General features: G+C 46.8%; 1 protein-coding gene across 3 annotated transcripts in view; it reads left to right on the top strand.

Moving 5' to 3' along the window:
- The window catches only part of Agpat4 (1-acylglycerol-3-phosphate O-acyltransferase 4), a 113,140-nt gene that overhangs the window by 80,077 nt on the left and 15,704 nt on the right, over positions 1–17,359 (top strand). For 2 of the 3 annotated variants that reach the window (XM_031355061.1, XM_031355060.1), the window contains exon 3: positions 9,587–9,756. In XM_031355061.1, the coding sequence (XP_031210921.1) occupies positions 9,587–9,756 (170 nt within the window). Of the gene's footprint in view, positions 1–9,077; positions 9,191–9,586; positions 9,757–17,359 lie in introns of those variants that run through there. The other variant, XM_031355062.1, reaches the window with a different exon arrangement.

Here is a 17,359-nt window from a genome sequence, read left to right as displayed (position 1 = left end):
GGAAACTGGGAATGGAGAAATTTACATGTAAATAAAGAAAATATCTAAAAAAAAAAAAGAAAGAAAATTCCATGTGTAGGTTTCCTGTCTTCTTACACACATATGAAACCAACCTTAGTGGACTACAAGATGAATCGAAGAAATGTGCAGAGTATGAAAGAAACACAGAGAGGAGAAAACATCAGAAAGCAAATGATGAAAAGATAGGCTTGTCTAATAGGAGAAAATGAGGTGAGTGTTAAGAACTTGCTAGAACTGATAAGTGTATGAATCCAAATGATCAAGAAATTCAGTGACATCTGTGGAGATAAGCAAGTCACATGAAGACATGCTGTAATGAAATTACAAAACAGCAGAGTTACAAAAGACATTAAATGTAGGCAGAAGTCAACAGAGCTTATCAAAGAGTGACCGATGATGTAACCGCCTTTGATGTGTAAGGGAAGATGAGGGTGTGCAGTTAGGACCTGATACATCTAAGCCCATCAGTGCATCGCCCAGCACAGTGGCCCTGACCCTAATCTGGAGAGAGATGTGAATCAGTTGTTAAAGGAACCACTGGAAAAATGTGTTTCTAGAGTGGAGCTCAGTTGGTAAAGTGACTGCCCAGCATGTACAAGGCCCTGGGTTCAATCTCTAGTACCACATACTGTAGACTTAGTGGTTCATACCTATACATGTTTATAGTGCATATTTATACTTAGAGCATACCTCTATACACTTATATACACTATCATTAGAAGTTGAAGGTAATCCTCAGTTATATAGGGAGTTCAGAGCCTGTCAAGGAAGGAAGGAAGGAAGGAAGGAGAGAAGGAAGGAAGAAAGGAAGGAAGGAAGGGAGGGAAGGAGGGAAGGAAGGAAGGAAAAAAGAATAATAAAGATCAGCTAATTTGTCCACGATCATCTGGAAAAGCGGCCCCTTGACTACAGAGTCCATCTGGGCAACAGCGATCCAACCCATGGCTTCTGTGTGTGTGTGTGTATGCGTCTGTGTGTGTGTGTGTGTGTGTGTGTGTGTGTGTGTGTGTGTGTGGCTTCTGATGTGGCACCTGGGGGTGGTCTTCCTGCTCACTCAGTCTACAGCTGACACAGCCTTTATCATTGACACTTTTCTGCAAAAGTCACACAGTTTAACTTAATCTTGATTGTGTTTTTAACATAATTATTTGATTGATGTCTCCAGGACTGTGACAGGTAAGGGGAAAGTATGTGCATTTCGCCTCTCATCTGATTCAATTCTCTCCTACCTCCAGAGCTTTAGGGAGCATCTAAGACACTGGATCCTTTTTCTTGATCCCAATTTAAAGGGGCTGGGGTGGGGGGTGTTGGCCTGGTTGGCATAATGTGGCACTCAGTGTGTCTTCTGTAGCAGTGTTTATATCAAGTTTTCATTGTAGCAAGGTTGAGAAGCAAGAGAAGGTTAGAGAGCTATGAGGTGCTGTGGGAAGGTCCTTCGGGAATATGGAGGGTCTCCATGCTGCAAGGAGCCTGTTCCTATACCTGTTCCTGAGATGACTCAGAGCCCGGGCAATGGATGGGAGAAAGTAGAAGCAAGGAAAGTGGGTTGGTGAAGACACAGAATTGGGCACAGAGTGCAGAGGGAGGGTGTACTGCCCACACTGTAGCCCCTAGCCACCCAGATCCATCGTGTGAGAAGGGCACAGATGGAGGAAAGCTTAGCTTTCTGTGGCCTGTGACAAGCCACTTAGACTGTGAGCCTGTCTCTTCATCTACTAGAGGACTACGAACCCTGACAAGGTGACTGTGCAGCTGAAGAAATAAGTTTCTGTGTGAAGCCTTCTAAGCTTTCTCTGCAGTGTGTGAGTTAGAAGACTTGCTCTGTTCCCATGAGTCCTTGCTCCTTCCTTGTGTCTTCATCTGATCAGTGCCTTTGCCTGGGTCCTCCTGGTTGTCACCCTCCCCTGAGCTGTATGATCCTGCCCTAGTGTCATTGCTGTTCTGACCCTGTATGCTCGAGCTCCTACAACCTTAGATTTAACACTTCAATTCTCCACACCAAAGGCCAGAGGGGATGACCAAGAAAAGTCCACATCGTGACTCCCGGTATTCCCAGGGCTGCCAGGCAGTAAGGGTTTTTAGACAGTTATTCCTAACGTCACTGGAAAGCTTAGATTAAACACAGGTGACATTGTTTTTCTGGGCACCCCAGAACACGTGGGATATAACTTAAGTACAAATTTAATGCTGAGACTTGTTCTGCCTTCACATGAGGCCAGCAGAGGAGGAGGCCTGGACCCTTAGTGTGCAGGTGCTCTAACAGCTCAGGGCAGTCAGTGTACTTCCCAGAACTGTGGGAAAGCCTCCTACATAATCTGAGATGTGGATATCCATCTGGCCAGGCACCAGTGGCCTAGGAAAGCCCTGATGCCCACTTGAAAGCCGTTCACTCCTGAGAGGTTACTTTCTCCATCCTCCCAAGCTGTATCCCTGAGTTGCATCAGGGCTTGTTGCCATGGCTACTGCTGGGCCGGCTTAACAAATAGAAATTCAGGACACCCAGCCACATTTGAATTTCAGGCAAACAATGAATAATGTCTTAGTTATTTGGCTCTAGTGGTACGTGGCTCATAATTTATTACAAATCTGTCTTCCATTTGATGCTACACAGTCATGTTTATGTGAGCAAAAAGTGTGCCGTTTATGGGAAATGAAACTTCAGTTGTATACCTTGTATTTCACCTGTTCACCTCAGCAGGTACAGAATACTACTTTTACCAGCCTAGAAAGCTTCACTGGTAACAGCTGGTGTTAGGAGAGAACCCCAGAGCTATGGAGGAAGGACCTCAGAGCTGTATGATTGGAAGGCCCCAGAATTGTGTTGTATTCAAGCTATTCACCCGCTCAACCCAAAGATGTGGGGCAAGTGGGGAGGACCTCAGAACAACATGAAGGGAGGACCCCAAAGCTATAGGAGGGGAAGACCTCAGAGTGTATGTCTAGAGGACTTCAGCATTATGTGTGTGAGGTCCGCAGAGCTGTGTGAAGAAGGTTGGACTTGAGAAGTATACAGAGACTTCACTGGTCCCAGTCTGGCAGGAGAACATATAATTTATTTAGACCCTTTTCTCCATAGCCAAATTTTTTTATCATACTTATTTGCATGTGTATTTTATTTATTCATGTTTCTTTGTAGATATGTTTGGGTGTGTTCATGACCTGCATGTGTGAAGGTCAAAGGACAACTTGTAGAAGTCAGTTCTTTTCCTTCTACCACGTGAGTCCCAAGGATGGAATTCATGTCAGGCTTGGTGACAAACACCTGCTTAGCTATTTCACTGGTCCTTCCTCCATAATTAGGTTGCTCTATTAAAGGTCCTCTGTTCCAAAAGAGACAGGATTAGATATCCCAGTACCCCAGCCTAAGGAAAGAGCCTCTTGTGAGGAAATGCTTTTCAAAAACTGTTTTAGTATGATTTCAGAGCTATGTAAAGAGGACACACACATTAGTATAATTTCGGAGCTATAGAAAGAGGACACACACTCTCTTCACGTTTCTCTCTTAACCAGCTTGGTAGTCGTGTACATTTTACCAACTTTTTTATCCCTTTCAAAATTCTGATAAAGCTATTTTATGGCCTGTGTACATACCTGTTTCTTAGTGAGTAATGAGTTTGTATTTTGAGAATAAGCCTTGTTCTATTCCAAGGTGAAGAAAGTAGAAAAAAAATAATGAAAACTTCAAGTAGTTATTTCTCATATAGATTTAAAATTTAGCTTAAACATTCCTTAAATGATATTTGGTGGAGTGGGAGAGATGGCTCAGAAATTAAGAGCATTTTCTGTTTTGTTTTGTTCCCCCCGCCAGAGGACCTGGGTTTGATTCCCAGCATGCACATGGTGGCTTACAACCCTCTGTAATTTTTATTCCAGGGGAGTCTGGTGACCTTTCTGGCCTCCACAGACATCAGGCACTTACATGGTACATAAACATACAAACACTTATACACAGACAAAACACTTATACACAACATTTTTTTTTTAATTGAAAGATTAGTAACTTATGTTGAGATAGAGTCTCACTCTATAGCCCAGGCTAAGCTCAAACTCATGGCAACCCTCCTGCCTCAGCCTCCCTAAGTACTGGGATTACAAGTGTGATCCACCTATTCAGCAAACCTGGTAATTTCTGATGTTTTTAGAATATTTTTTAAAGGCTTTAGTACTGAAATCATTTTTAGTTTCATTGTTGTTGATTTGTTTTGTCTGATCTTGGTCTTTATCCCAGACTGCCTTCATACTGGCTATTCACCTGCTCAAGCGCCAGGGTTACAATGGACACTATCATGCCTGGTTCATTAGTTAGTTTAAAAACAAAAAGCTTACCTTGAACTTATTATATCTCCAGGGATAACCTTGAATTCCTTATCCTCTTGTTTCTATTTCCCAGATTCTGGGATTCTAAGTGTGCGCCATGCACAGCTCCTTAGTTGACTTTTAATGTGACCTTGGACCTTGGTGACATCTTTCCCCCGCCCCCTCTCTCTTTTTTTTTGAAAATGATTTAGCTACAGCCAGGTTGTTGGTTTTCAGGGCTAAAGAATTCTGTGTGCTCCCAGGAACAGGCTTTTCTGAGGACACAGAGTGGCTCTAGAGTTTGTATTGTGCCCAGCCAGTGTTGTAAGGAGCCAGAGAAGACAAGTGACAGGATTCAAGTAGCAGCAGGATGAGAACACTGTGACACTGGAGACAGAGAGACTATAGTCATCAAGAGACAGTGAGGAAGGAGAGGGCTGGGCAAGGCTGGAATGATGAGCAACCATGGGCAGTAAGAGCTGTAAGTAGGAGCCACATTCAGTTGTTGATGTCTTCGAAGTGTCTTAATTTGGAGGAGATTTTCTCCACCAATCATAGTTTTTCTTGTCATGGACTTGTGGCCAGGATCATGACTACACTCCACATTCTCTCCTCCCTCTGCTGATGACCCTACAAACCAGAAGTTAGATGAAAGTCCTTAACAGAGCCAAGCACTCTAACAAGACAGTTTGGCCTCCAGGTGAGCAGTGTGCATCTAATAAGGAACCCGACTGGGAAACAGCAATCCTGGGACTAAATCCCATGCCCTTGAGCTTGCTGGTTCCCAGCCCTCCTGTGTCTAGCACAGCATGGCCCCAGCATCTACAGCTTCACCTCTTTTCACATCCAGCTACCTCCATCAGACATAGGTCAAAAGCACTAATTGGGAAACTACTGAAATAAGTAATTCACTTTTAAATCACATGCCTTCCTCAGTCTGTTAACTGACCTGAAGTCAAGCTTCCCATTGGTCAGTTACCCAATAGCTGGCTCGGTTATCAGATACATTGGTGGTATCTATCTCAGTGGGTAGTCAGAGACATAGAAGGGGAGGCTCAAGTAGTCTCTACTGCTTCTGGGACGGGACTCTCTCAGAAGCCAATACATCAGGGTCCCAGAGAGGAGGTGGTGAGCATCAGGATCTGGATGCTCCCATGCTTTTCCTCCCTGTGTCCCCTGAGAGCACAAAGCACCAGGCCTCGCTCTTATGCATACCATTTAAGCCTTTGACCTGCTGACATTGCTTCATTCTGAGAACTAGACAGGCCCTGCCAGACACAGAGGCTATTGCTCAAAGACTCATCCATGGCCAGAACTGTACACATCTACAGACACACACACACAGGCCCAACTCAAGAGAGGACACCCTTGTAATCATTTGTTCCTGCTAATTTTAATAAGAACACAATTACTTAGGTAATTAAGTGTCATTCGTGACACAGTAAGTACATGTAAACTTTTGAAACTTTTAACTGACAATATTTAGGTTAGACATTAAACCTCTCTTTTCTCAAAAGCCTCCAAAATACTAAAGCTCATCTGGAAGATCCTGGTGCAGGACTCAGACATTGCCTCCCAGTGCTAGATGTCTTGGTACTGCCAGCACCAGTCTGAGATCTGTGGTTTTCATCCTGTGGGTCATGACCCCTTTGGGGGCAGGGCACGAACAACCCTTTCACAGGGGTCAAATATCAGAAACCCTACATATCAGATATTTACATTACAGTTCATAACAGTAGAGACATTGTCATTATGAAGTAGCAACAAAATGATTTTATGGTGGGGGGGTCACCATAACACGAGGAACTGTATTAAAGGGTTGTAGTGTTAGGTAGGATGTTTGAGACCCACTGTACTCTGCAAAATCACAAGTCCCTCACACTTGCATTTTGAAGCCCCTGGACAACTCTGGAGGACTGATGTGGGGGCTCTCTCCCCATCTTCTTGCCCCAGGTAACCTGTCACCCCTCTTTCCATTTCTTACCTCCATCTTCTCAGCCAAGCCTGACCCCCCATCTCACAGGATCCCCTCATTTGACTCTCGGGCCTCAGGGATACCAGGTTCTCCTGGCATTGAGTGGCTGTGTTCACTGGGCACTCACAATGATTATATTTTCTAATATTTTTAGTTAATTCAGTAATACGTATTTTTTTTCCCTCATGACTACATTTCTGTGTCACCCAACTGAAAGAGTATTGTCTGACATTCCCAGCCCCATCCTGGGATCTCTGGAGTAGCCACGTTTCCCACTAAGGTAGAGGTCTCTCTCCCCTCTACCAGATGAAGTCCCTGGACCATCAGGTGAAGCGGAGCCAAGATGCTTGGTGACTAACAGGCAGGTTATCCTTGGGAGGAAGCCTGAGGAAGCTGGGGCCTCATCCTGTGGGTGATGGAGTTTCCTACTCTGAAATTTTCCACTCCGACTTCTCTGTAGAATCCTTTTCCACATTCCTGCGCATCCCAGAACTCTATATGTCCTGATGTATCAAGTCTTTGTAATGGGGTTATGCTGTTCCCAAAGGGACAGGAAATGGCTAAGGAGGAAAGATAGAGAAAAATTGTTTTGTTTTAGTGTGTCAGTGTAAATACACACCTCATATCTTATATATATTTATATGTTTATATATATATGATATATGTATAACACATACATATATATATATAAAATTTTGAAGCCAAAAATTAGGGACTGTAGCCCGAGAGCACAGTTTTAGGTTACTCCACACACCATGCTCTATCTAATACAGTAACGGTTTCATGAAAAAATTTTAAAATAGAATATATATATGTGTGTGTGTGTGTGTTCATGTGTGGGGTGGTGTTTTGCCTGCATGTATGAATGTGCTTTATGTGCATGCCTGGTACCTGCAGAGTCCAGAGGAGGGTATCAGATCCCCAAGAACTTGAGTTAATAAATGGTTGTGAGCTGCCATGTGGGTACTGGAACTGAATCTGGGACCTCAGCCAGTGTTCTTAACCACTGAGCCATCTCTCCAGCTGTTTTGTGAAACTTTAATAATAAACAAAGGAAACCACATAGGTCAAGATCCTTTAAAATGCATCAATAGAAGCATCTGGAGTGCAGGAAACAGTGCAAGGGAGAGACCTCTACCATAGGCTGCCCATGCTATCTGTGACATTGTTAACCTTTGAGTTGGTGAAGGCCAGGGGTCTGTCTGTTTTTACATTCCCCAAAGGATTTTAATTGGTAGTCACACACTGAGGAGGGTAGTAAATGGTTATCTAAGGAGTTAAAGACAGGCCAAGATAAATTGGCCCTGTACCTACAACATTCCAACTCTCTACAATCACAGACATTTTGATCAGCCAGTCAACCTTGTAGGATGCTTACCCTAAACACAACTGCCTAGAAATGGATACTGGGCTCAGGTTCTTCCCTGTGGCTTATTTACTCTGCATTCTTTGTGGTCATCAGTAATAGTACCGCAAAGAGAGCCTCAGTATGGCACATAGTAGGCTTTGAGGACGTTAATGGATAACAAGCCTTTGGGTTACATATTTTCATCTTTGTGTGGTAGATAAACTGAGCACAGGTTTGCCCAAGGTCAAGGTGTGGTCCTTCCTGGCTTGTCTTCATGTCTTACCCTGCCTCCTCTTGTCTCCTCTATACAATCATGGCTTTTAGATGTCCAGGATCTCGGAGACTCACACTGAGCTCTGGGGGCCCTGCCTGGGTTCTGTCTCAGCATGCTGCGTCTTCATTATGGGGTTGTGAGCTATTGTGTCCTCTCTCTGTGCCTGTCATCAGTTACAAAATAGCCCTTCTAGGATGTCACATGTGCCTCCCTTCCCTCCTTCCTCTTTTCCCTGTGTCTTCTTTTCCCTACCCATAATTCCTTTAGGCTGAACGGCGCAAGAGCAAACGGAACAAAACCAAATTCGTGGGCAGAGTTTAAAAGTTTAACCTTCAATTATTCCTCAAAGGCAGTAGTTTGAGACTTTTTCCCCCCAGTGAGGTCATTGCCTGAAAACACACCCCTTCCTGGTATCAAGTGCCCAAGGACCAATCCAGGAATTTGAAGAATACATTAGCAGCGGGGGTGGGGGGTGGGGTGGGGGAACCAGGGCCACGGCTGGACACCAGGTGCAGCTGCTCTGAGTAGGGGCAGCTGTTACTCCACTGTTCCTGGGAACAAATGTGGGCAGCATTGGGCAAACTGAAACATGAGAAACGAGCTGGCAGCTTTGAGCATTGCTAAGAGATCCAGAACCTCCCTAGCCTTCCCGCTCGGGGCGCACCTTCCTTATCCTCGGATTTCACAAGTGCTGACCTTTCTCTGCTGGTTTATTCTAAAGTGAGAGAAAGTGGCCCGTGGATAGAAGTAGGGTCCGCAAAACAAGGTCTGTGCTTTCTTTCCCAGCATTCTGGGGGAGCTACTCAGAATGAATACACTGTTACAGGTAACTAACCAGAATAGAGCTATGTCCCAACGCTTTGACCCCCCTCTGAAGCTTGTGCGTGTGGGCCAAAAGGCTCGGGGCTGCCTGGAGGCTCTTGATAAGGATCACAAGGCTGCAGCACCTGTCAGGTGATCCACAGGGGCCTGCTGAGCACAGTGCATTCCTGCCCTGGGGCTGGGCTGCGATGGGTGATTCAGGCCACAGAATCCAGGTCTTTTGGACAGGGAAAGGACATTAACCTGGGAGGGGGAAGGAAGGTGGAGACGGAACCCAGGTTCCTTCATGGACAATGGAAGAGTTCTTTCCTTGTATAGTAACCAAAGTCCTGGGCTAGAGGCACAACTCCGGAAGTCCAAACATCTCAGGTTTAGTCTCGTCTGGGAGAAAGCTACCCGAAGTCATGTTGAAATGGTGGGAAAGGCTTGTCGTCATCATTTCAGCCTATCTGTGGTACTAGCATGAGCTGTGGGGGTTGATTAGGAGGATCTGGGGGAGGAGGAGTTGGTTCTTTGATGGAGTTTAGAAGCATATCAGCCAGTCATTTCTAGAACATATATCAACTCATGCAGCCCACACAGGGACACAGATGTGAGTGAATCTAGACTCTGATTTTATTTCTCCCAAGTTACTTAATCAAGAGCTATAAGACCACCGAGAGGCATCCTCGCTTTCCCTCTAACCCTTCTGCTTTGAAACCCTTTCGACATCTGGGATCTGGGCTAAAATGCTCTGCAACTTTAGCCCTAGAAGCAGCTTTGTCTTGTAGCATGGCCCCAGAAAAGCAGACACAGGACTCCAAGACAGTCACATAAATATGTGTGTGTGTGTCCTTGTGGTTTGTTACAGAGTTGGTGATGCTTCTGGAGTGGTGGTCAGGCACGGAGTGTACCATCTACACCGACCCAAAGGCCTCCCCCCACTACGGGAAGGAAAACGCCATCGTGGTCCTCAATCACAAGTTTGAGATTGACTTTCTCTGTGGCTGGAGCCTAGCTGAGCGCCTAGGGATCCTGGGGGTAAGTGGGATGCGCCTTCACCCTTCACGCTGCACCCCCATCCCTCTGAGTCTGCCACGCAACTTGCTGTTCGCAGTCAGTCTCTCAGAACTTCTAAAATGAACAGGGTTTGTTGTTGTTGCTTTTATTTAGGGGGCAGAGGTTAAGATAGGATCTTGCTATGGAGCTGAGGCTGTTCAAGGATTTGTCTTCCTACCTCAGCTTCCAAGAGAGTTGGGATTCGAGGCATGAGCTACCATGCCCCGCATCAGCAAGGTGGTCTTATTTATTTACATTCTTTAATTTTAATTTTTTTATAGTATAAAATGCTCTCAAAAGCTGTTTGTATTGGCCATTTTTTTTTCTCCTTGCCTTGACAAAATATCGGATAAGAGCAACTTGAGGAGGTAAAGTTGCCTGTTTAAGGGCACAGTCCTCCCTGGTAGGGAAGGTTGTCAGCAAGAACGTAAGGCAGCCGGTCAGTCCCATCCATTTCCTCTGCAATCAAGAAGAAGAGAGATGAATGCTTTTGGTTAGCTTGTATTATTATGTTTTATGCTTTGATTCATTCCAGGGCCCTGGGCCATGGAACTGAATTACCCACAGTAAAGGTGGGCCATTCCAATTCAGTAAACCTAATCTAGGTAATGTTCCACAGGTGTTCCTGGAAGTGTGGCTCAGAGGTAAGTGTAGAGCAGTAGTCCTCAACTTATGGGTCACAACCCCTTTGAGGGCCGAATGACCCTTTTAAAGGGGTCGCTTAAGACCACCGGGAAATACAGATGTTCACATTACCACTCATAGCAGCAAGATTGCAGTTATGAAGTAGCAACAAACAATTTTATGAATGGGGCTCTTCACAACCTGAGGAACTGTTTTAAAGGGTCCCAGCGTTCGGAAGGTCGAGCATGGATGCCGTGGTGTCAGTATCAACCACTGTGATGCTTCTGGTTCTTGCTCAGAGTCAGGATTAACATCTTATGAGCAATGCAGTTAGCTGTTGGTTTAATCCTTATAGAAGCATTGGTGAGTGTATGCATACCTTTTTTGAGGGACCTCAGGGGTAGAGGGGACCTCAATTAGAGAGAGTTTCATAGTCTGCTCATCCATCCAGCTGTAATTGGATTTGGACTGGAGCTTGTGTAGTTTGGCTCCAATTCCTGTCCTTGATTGCTTAGCTCTCAGGCACAATTCACCCGATGTTGAATTCGCTGCAGGCTTAAGAATGCCGAGTCTCGAAGCAGCAAAGTCTCAATAGCAGAATTTGGAATTGTTCCTAAACTATGTTTCCCTCAAATTAGTTTGGCTTCTTGCATGTAGCTTCCCTTGTCTCTATAACCGGGTCTCTTCAGTTGACTTTTGACATCTTCAACGTATTGAGGCATGTCATGCTTGAGCCTGTGCCACATTGATGACTCAAAGTCACCAAAAGCCTTCAGATATTGTCATGGGAACAAATATACTTTGGCCCCAGGATGGAAAAGGTCCCAGAAGTTTTCCTGAGGACTTGGAGGTGAAGTTTGGCATTTGGACTGATGGCCCACAGAGAGGCAGGCTAATCATGGGCATACTTGGGGCCTTGGTAGGGCATGAACACAAGACCTTTATGTTTAGAATACAGAGCTGTGGCCACAAAGTATGGGAAGGGTCTAGAGAATCTGTGGCTCTGCTTCCTCCAACCAGGTTAAGAGCTTTCTGGCAACAGGGGCTCTTTTGTTTTTCCAATCGTTTTCTGAGGGAGTAGGCAGAGAGAGAGAATGTGTGTGCGCGAGTGTGCAAGCACAAGCATGGCTACATTTGCATTTGTGTTCATTACATTTTCAGAACAAAAATGAAAATTCTAGTGCAGAGGTTCCTTCTCTGTCTATGGGGGACACATTCAAAGGCATCCCAAGGATGTCTGACTCTGTGGCTAGTATCAAATCTTATATGTGCTGTGTGGTATTTGTGTGTGTATGTGTGTATTCTGACCTAAAAGTCTACTTTGTCCATAAGGATAGCAAGAGGTGAATATTAACTAAATAGAGCAATTATAGTCATGATCTACAGTATAGAGTATTTAAACTTGGTATCTGGCTCTGGAATGTTCTGTTTAACATCTGCAGACCACATTGCCTCTGGGTGACTGAAGCCATATGTGATGAAGAAAGCTACCATGTCCCTGCCACCTTGGGCTTGGAGGCAGTTGGTGATCTCTTGGAGACAGGTGTCTTTGCTGACTTTTCTGTTCTGAATGTGTTGGCTTTTCCTGTCCCTTTGGTAGGGGGCTCTGAGGCCCCATTAGCTTCCTGCTCCTCCCAGGGAAACAGTATGACCCTGAGCCCCACAGCTCTCATCCTTACATGGTGGTTTGTATAAGAATGGCCCCCATAGGGCTGGAGAGCTGACTCAGTAGTTAAGAGCACTGACTGCTCTTCCAAAGGTCTTGAGTTCAATTCCCAGCAACCACATGGTGGCTCACAATCATCTGTTATGGGACCTGGTACCCTCTTCTGGTGTGTCTGAAGACAGCTACAGTGTACTTCTCATATACACAAGGTAAATAAATAATTCTTTTAAAAAAAAATGATCCCCAAAGGCTAATAGATTTGAATGCTTGGTCACCAAGCAGTGGTATTAGGTGTGGCCTTTTTGGAGGAAGTGTGTCACTGGGGGTGTTTTCAAATGCTCCAGCCAGGCCAAGAGTTTGTCACTCTTTCTGCTGCTTGCTGCTGATCAGGATGTAGAATTGTCAGCTACTTATCCAGCACCAGGTCTGCTTGTGTGCTGTAGTGCTTGAGCCTTGACATTAATGGCCTCAAGCTCTGAATGTAAGCCAGCCCCATTTAAACGTTTTCCTTTGTAAGAGTTGCCATGGTCATGGTGTCTATTTACAGCAATAGAACAGAGACTAAGACACTCACATATCTGCACTTAAGAGTACACACCAGAGCCCCAGTTGCTGTTCAGTTTGCATGGAAGCAACTGGCGAGTCTGATTCTAAAGCTTCCCCTTTTTCCTTGTGATGGGTTATTTCTCTGCTGGTGAAATGAGCCAATTCAAACCAGATTAGATTATATTAAATTCAGGTTTATTGGGAAGCTGCTCTTGGGAAAGCCCACTGGCCCCAAGGATCTAGGTCAGGGAAATCACCATAGAGAGAGAAGAGGGGAGGGAAGGAAAAAAAGAGAGGGGGAACACATGTGCAGGGATAGAAGAGGGAGGAATGGGAAGAGGAGGAGAAGGAGAAGAAGGAAGGAGAGAAGGAAACGAAGGAGAAAAGGAGGAGGAAGAAGAAGAGAAGGAGGGAGAGAAAAGGAGAAGGAGGATGAAGGAGAAGAAGAGGAGGAGGAAGAGGAAAGACCGAAATGTCTGGGGGAAGGGCAGCCCAGCCCCTGAGCTGGAAAGTTCAAGGTTTTGGATCAGAATGTGCCAGGTAGGGACTCGGGGATGCTGGGAGAACCTGAAGGCCAGGTCTGCTTTGATATGTAGAATATGCCCCTCAGTCCCTTCTCCCAGGGTCCAAAGCCAAACCCCTGGGAAAAGGCAGAGTCTGAGCTGGAACCCTGTTCTGGGAATTTGAATCCACAGGCCAGCTGCTAGCAGAACCAGCATCATGGCCAAATGCAGCAAGCCTTAAGAAGAGCAAGAGTCGTGAGGCTGAGTGGGGCTGCAGGATGCTGAAGTTCAGAGAAACTTACACATGGCCCAGAATCCAGGGAGACGCCTGGGACCCCGAGTCCACAGCCAGGGGGAAGGAGACACACGCTCAGGAGAAAGGGATTGATGTGACACCCAGGGAGAAGTGATGTAGAAAGGGGACTCGGGGCCTGAGGGGCAACCTTGGGGTAGAGAGGTGACCCTGGGTCACAGATGGCATCCATGAGACGAGCACCGATCTAGAACTAGAGAGAGGATGGGACCTGGAGCTGAAGAAGAGACTGACCTCCAGGAAGGATCTAGGACTGGAGATCATACAACAAGGGCCAGATCTTCATGGAGCAGAGACACTGTCCACAGTCTAGGGTTTTCCCTTTACCGCCTTGAACTCTGGGAAGGCATTCCACCTCTGAACACTGGGTAAGACCCAGATAAGCCAAAGCAGGACATGGCCCCTCCTGCCAGCCAAGGACATCAGATCTACATTGTGACTTATTAAATGAATATGAGAGTCAGCGATTTTTCATTTTCATTACCTTTAAACTTGAACAACCTAGGTTGGATGTAATGGGTGTGAGCTGGTGGTGGCTGGAGCTTGGAGATGGGGAGACCCCACCAAGAGGTTTGGCAAGCAGGTCTCAGACTTTATCCCAGGGCAGTGTCACACCCTGCAGTGTGTGTGTGTGTGTGTGTGTGTGTGTGTGTGTGTGTGTGTGTGGTCTGTTCTAGTGTCACCAAAAGAACTGAGGAGAGAGATGAATCACTTGCCCATTTTCTCCTAAACACCAGAGAAGCAGCCAGCACCATTGCTGCATGGAGAAGGGAGAGCAGGAGAGGAGGGAGAGGAGAGAAGGAGGAAAAGGAGGAGCAGGAGAGCAGGAGGAGGAGAAGGAGGAGCAGGAGAGCAGGAGGAGGAAGAGGAGCAGGAGGAGGAGAAGGAGGAAGAGGAGCAGGAGGAGGACGAGCAGGAGGAGGACGAGCAGGAGGAGGACGAGCAGGAGGAGGAGGTCTGAGCCATCACAGCTGTGTAGCTGCCTGCAGCCACATATACGAATGGGTCTTCTGGAATGGGAGTCAGGGCCTGAAAAATTAAGGGTACCGAAATGCGGGAAGGGGTTTGAAAAAATGAGACCGAGGCATGGTGTGCTTTCAGTCCGAACTCTCCTTTGTTACAAGCAGGTAGGTAGGTAGAGCAAAATCCCTCCCCCAATTCTGTCAGCAACTCTTGGCCCAATTAGCAGCTTCATCTTCAGTCTCTGGAGGCGGGACTTCCGGCATAACAGGAACTTGGAGAGAGGCGTGGCTATTAGCAGGAGATTGGAGAGAGGCGTGGCTATCTGTGGCAAGGCCGGGTCTGATAGAATCAGCCCTCAGCTATAGGAGGGTCACAAGCTGGATAGGGGTAGAAGTCAAAGGCCATGCATGAGGTTGGTTCTTTCCTACTGGGGCCAATAGTGACCTAAGGATGGCTAGAGAGTGTGTCACCATGGGGCACAGTGGACCAAAAACTTCAGGTCCTCCTTGCTCATCACTTTGCCTCAGTGAAACACAAGCATGCCAAGGTCAACTTGCGGAGTCTCTAGCCAGCGCCAGGCTTAGCACTCCATCAGTGATGTGCCACCCTGCGCTGCTGTCAGCGCTCCTCTGCCACCCAGGCTAAGGCATGCAGGCTAACTCTGAGGCTAGCTGGGAGATTCTGCCTCAGATCCTTAATGGAGCTATGTGTCTTAGTCATCTCTAGCAGCATGTGGTCTCCAAAGTGAGCAGGATAAAGCACAGGCATGCAGACTGTCAGCTCTGCCTCTTTCTTGGGGAGGCGGGCACCAATCAGCTGGGTCTCTAGCAGAGCGCTGCAAGGCTGTCATCCTGTGACTGTTAGAGGGATGGTCTTATCTGAAACATTGGCATGTTTTGGCTAGCCTCCAAGCTTAGTGACAGGCCTATTGTCTACGCCTCAGCCCCTGACACAGGGGTCTGTTGGAGGCTTTCCCTGGACACAGAAACCCCTTCTCTCAGGGTATATGCAATGCCAAAGAGAGTGGGAGCTAGCACCCGAGCAGAAGTCACAGTACTGTGTAATGGAGCCATTTGTGAGATTCCATTTGTGAGAGGTGAATTCGGAGCACAGCCCACACCCAGGGAAACCTCTAGGACCATCTTAGAGGCCACCCATCATACCATGGCATTTTGTTTGAGACCGTCTCTTCTTCCTCTTAGTAAATAGCCCTCAGGTGAGGTAAGGAGGCATAGCCCAAGAACCAGGTTAGAATATGTTGCTTTTCTCTGTGTGAAGAACAGGCCAAAGAAAAGAAAGAATTGTTATTTCTTTTCAAGTTTTAAAAGTTTCTCTTTCAGATAATATATTTTGATCATGTTTTTTCCTCTCTCCCAGCTCCTCCCCCTCCTTCCTACCTACTCAACTTTATGTTGTCTCCCTATCTCTATCTCTCTCTCTCAAAAAAAAAAAATCAAAGCAAATGATTATTATCCTGGGGTATGAGATTGGCATGTTCTTTGATGGTGGGCTTAGTCATGAAGCATCTGCCCTTAACTTCCCAGCTCTAGCTCTCAGGGTTCTGAGATTGGCCCGCAGCTAGGGGAGAAGGGCCCGATGAGCTAGTCTCTGCTGGTGAAGTGAGGCAATTCAAGCCAGATTTGAGTATATGTAAAGGCAGGGTTACTGGATAAGTTCACTGTTCCTAAGGAAGTAGGCCGGAAAAGTCACCATGGGAAAGGGAGACAGAAGGGAGGAGGAGAGAGAGAAAGAGGGAAAAGGAGAGGGAGAGGGAGAGGGAGAGGGAGAGAGAACAAACACCTTTACACAGAGAGGGAGAGAAGGGAGACAGACCAGAATGTCTGCAATATATAGGGAAGGGCTTCTGGGTGAGGAGAAGCCCAGCCCCTTGGGCTGGAAAGTTGAGGATGGGGAGGGGTATGCTAGGTAGGGGACTGAGGAATGCTGGGAGAACTTTTAGGGCAGGTCTGCTTTGGTATGTTAAATATGCACCTCAGCTGTTTGTCTGGGGTCTGAATCCCAACCAGGCCTAACACCTCCTGCTTATCTCTAACCCCCAAGAGCTCTGAGCACACACCTCCCATTGAAAATGGGCCCTACTAATTCCTTTCTTACAACCTCTCAGCCAAGATTAATTGGCACCCTATCGGCAGACTTTGGCAGGCCCTTTTGTGACAGCTGGAGTGGACTGATGAGTCTAGTTAGGCCCTGATGATTCATTTACTGACCGGGCCAGGGTGATGAACTTGGTGTTACACAGATAAGGAACCTAAAGGTGATGAAGAGAATCCCAGGTAGGGAAAAGTCCCAGGCAGCTCACACACAGGAGGAGCCAGCCCTAAAGTGCGGTCCCAAGCTAGGCATGGCAGGGCCATTTTTATGGTACCAACTCCCCTGGCAAACCAGTTAAGTTAGCCTGTACTGGCCAGGAGTGAGTCAAGTAGAGATAAGTGAGGCTGCCTGACAGCAGAATTGGCCCTGCTGCCTTCTGCAAACCACCCTAGCCAGTGACATCTGCTCCCGACTAGCTACCCCCGCCCCAACACACACCCATCTGTCCTCCCCAGGGCCCTGCACACCTGCCCCCAGAATCTTTCAGTTGGCCATATTACCTGACACCTGTCAGAGCAAGGTGTCCCATTATCTCCTCCCTGTAAGGCGTCCCGTGTGTGTGTGTGTGTGTGTGTGTGTGTGTGTGTGTGTGCCCCTGTTTATACTTCCCCCCAACTGCCCCCCCAAAACTTTCTGCTTATCTTCCCAGATACTCTGGCCTTAGGCCTTTCTAGAAGTATCTGTGCCAGCCTTTCTGAATAGTAAGGGAATGGTGGGGTGGGGTGGGGTGAGGGCAGTGGGGGTAGTAAGGGCAAGGACTCCTCTTATCTGTTTTGTTCTGGCTGCACCACAGCACCTCAGAGAAGAGTCAGTGGAAAATACCCTTGCTGGTCTCAGCATACTTCTTGGCCAGGAAAC

This window comes from Mastomys coucha, unplaced genomic scaffold (assembly GCF_008632895.1).
Source record: "Mastomys coucha isolate ucsf_1 unplaced genomic scaffold, UCSF_Mcou_1 pScaffold5, whole genome shotgun sequence".
In the NCBI taxonomy this organism is placed as follows: domain Eukaryota; kingdom Metazoa; phylum Chordata; class Mammalia; order Rodentia; family Muridae; genus Mastomys; species Mastomys coucha.
Note: the sequence above shows the minus strand (reverse complement) of the source record. Positions and strands in the feature narration are given on the sequence as shown.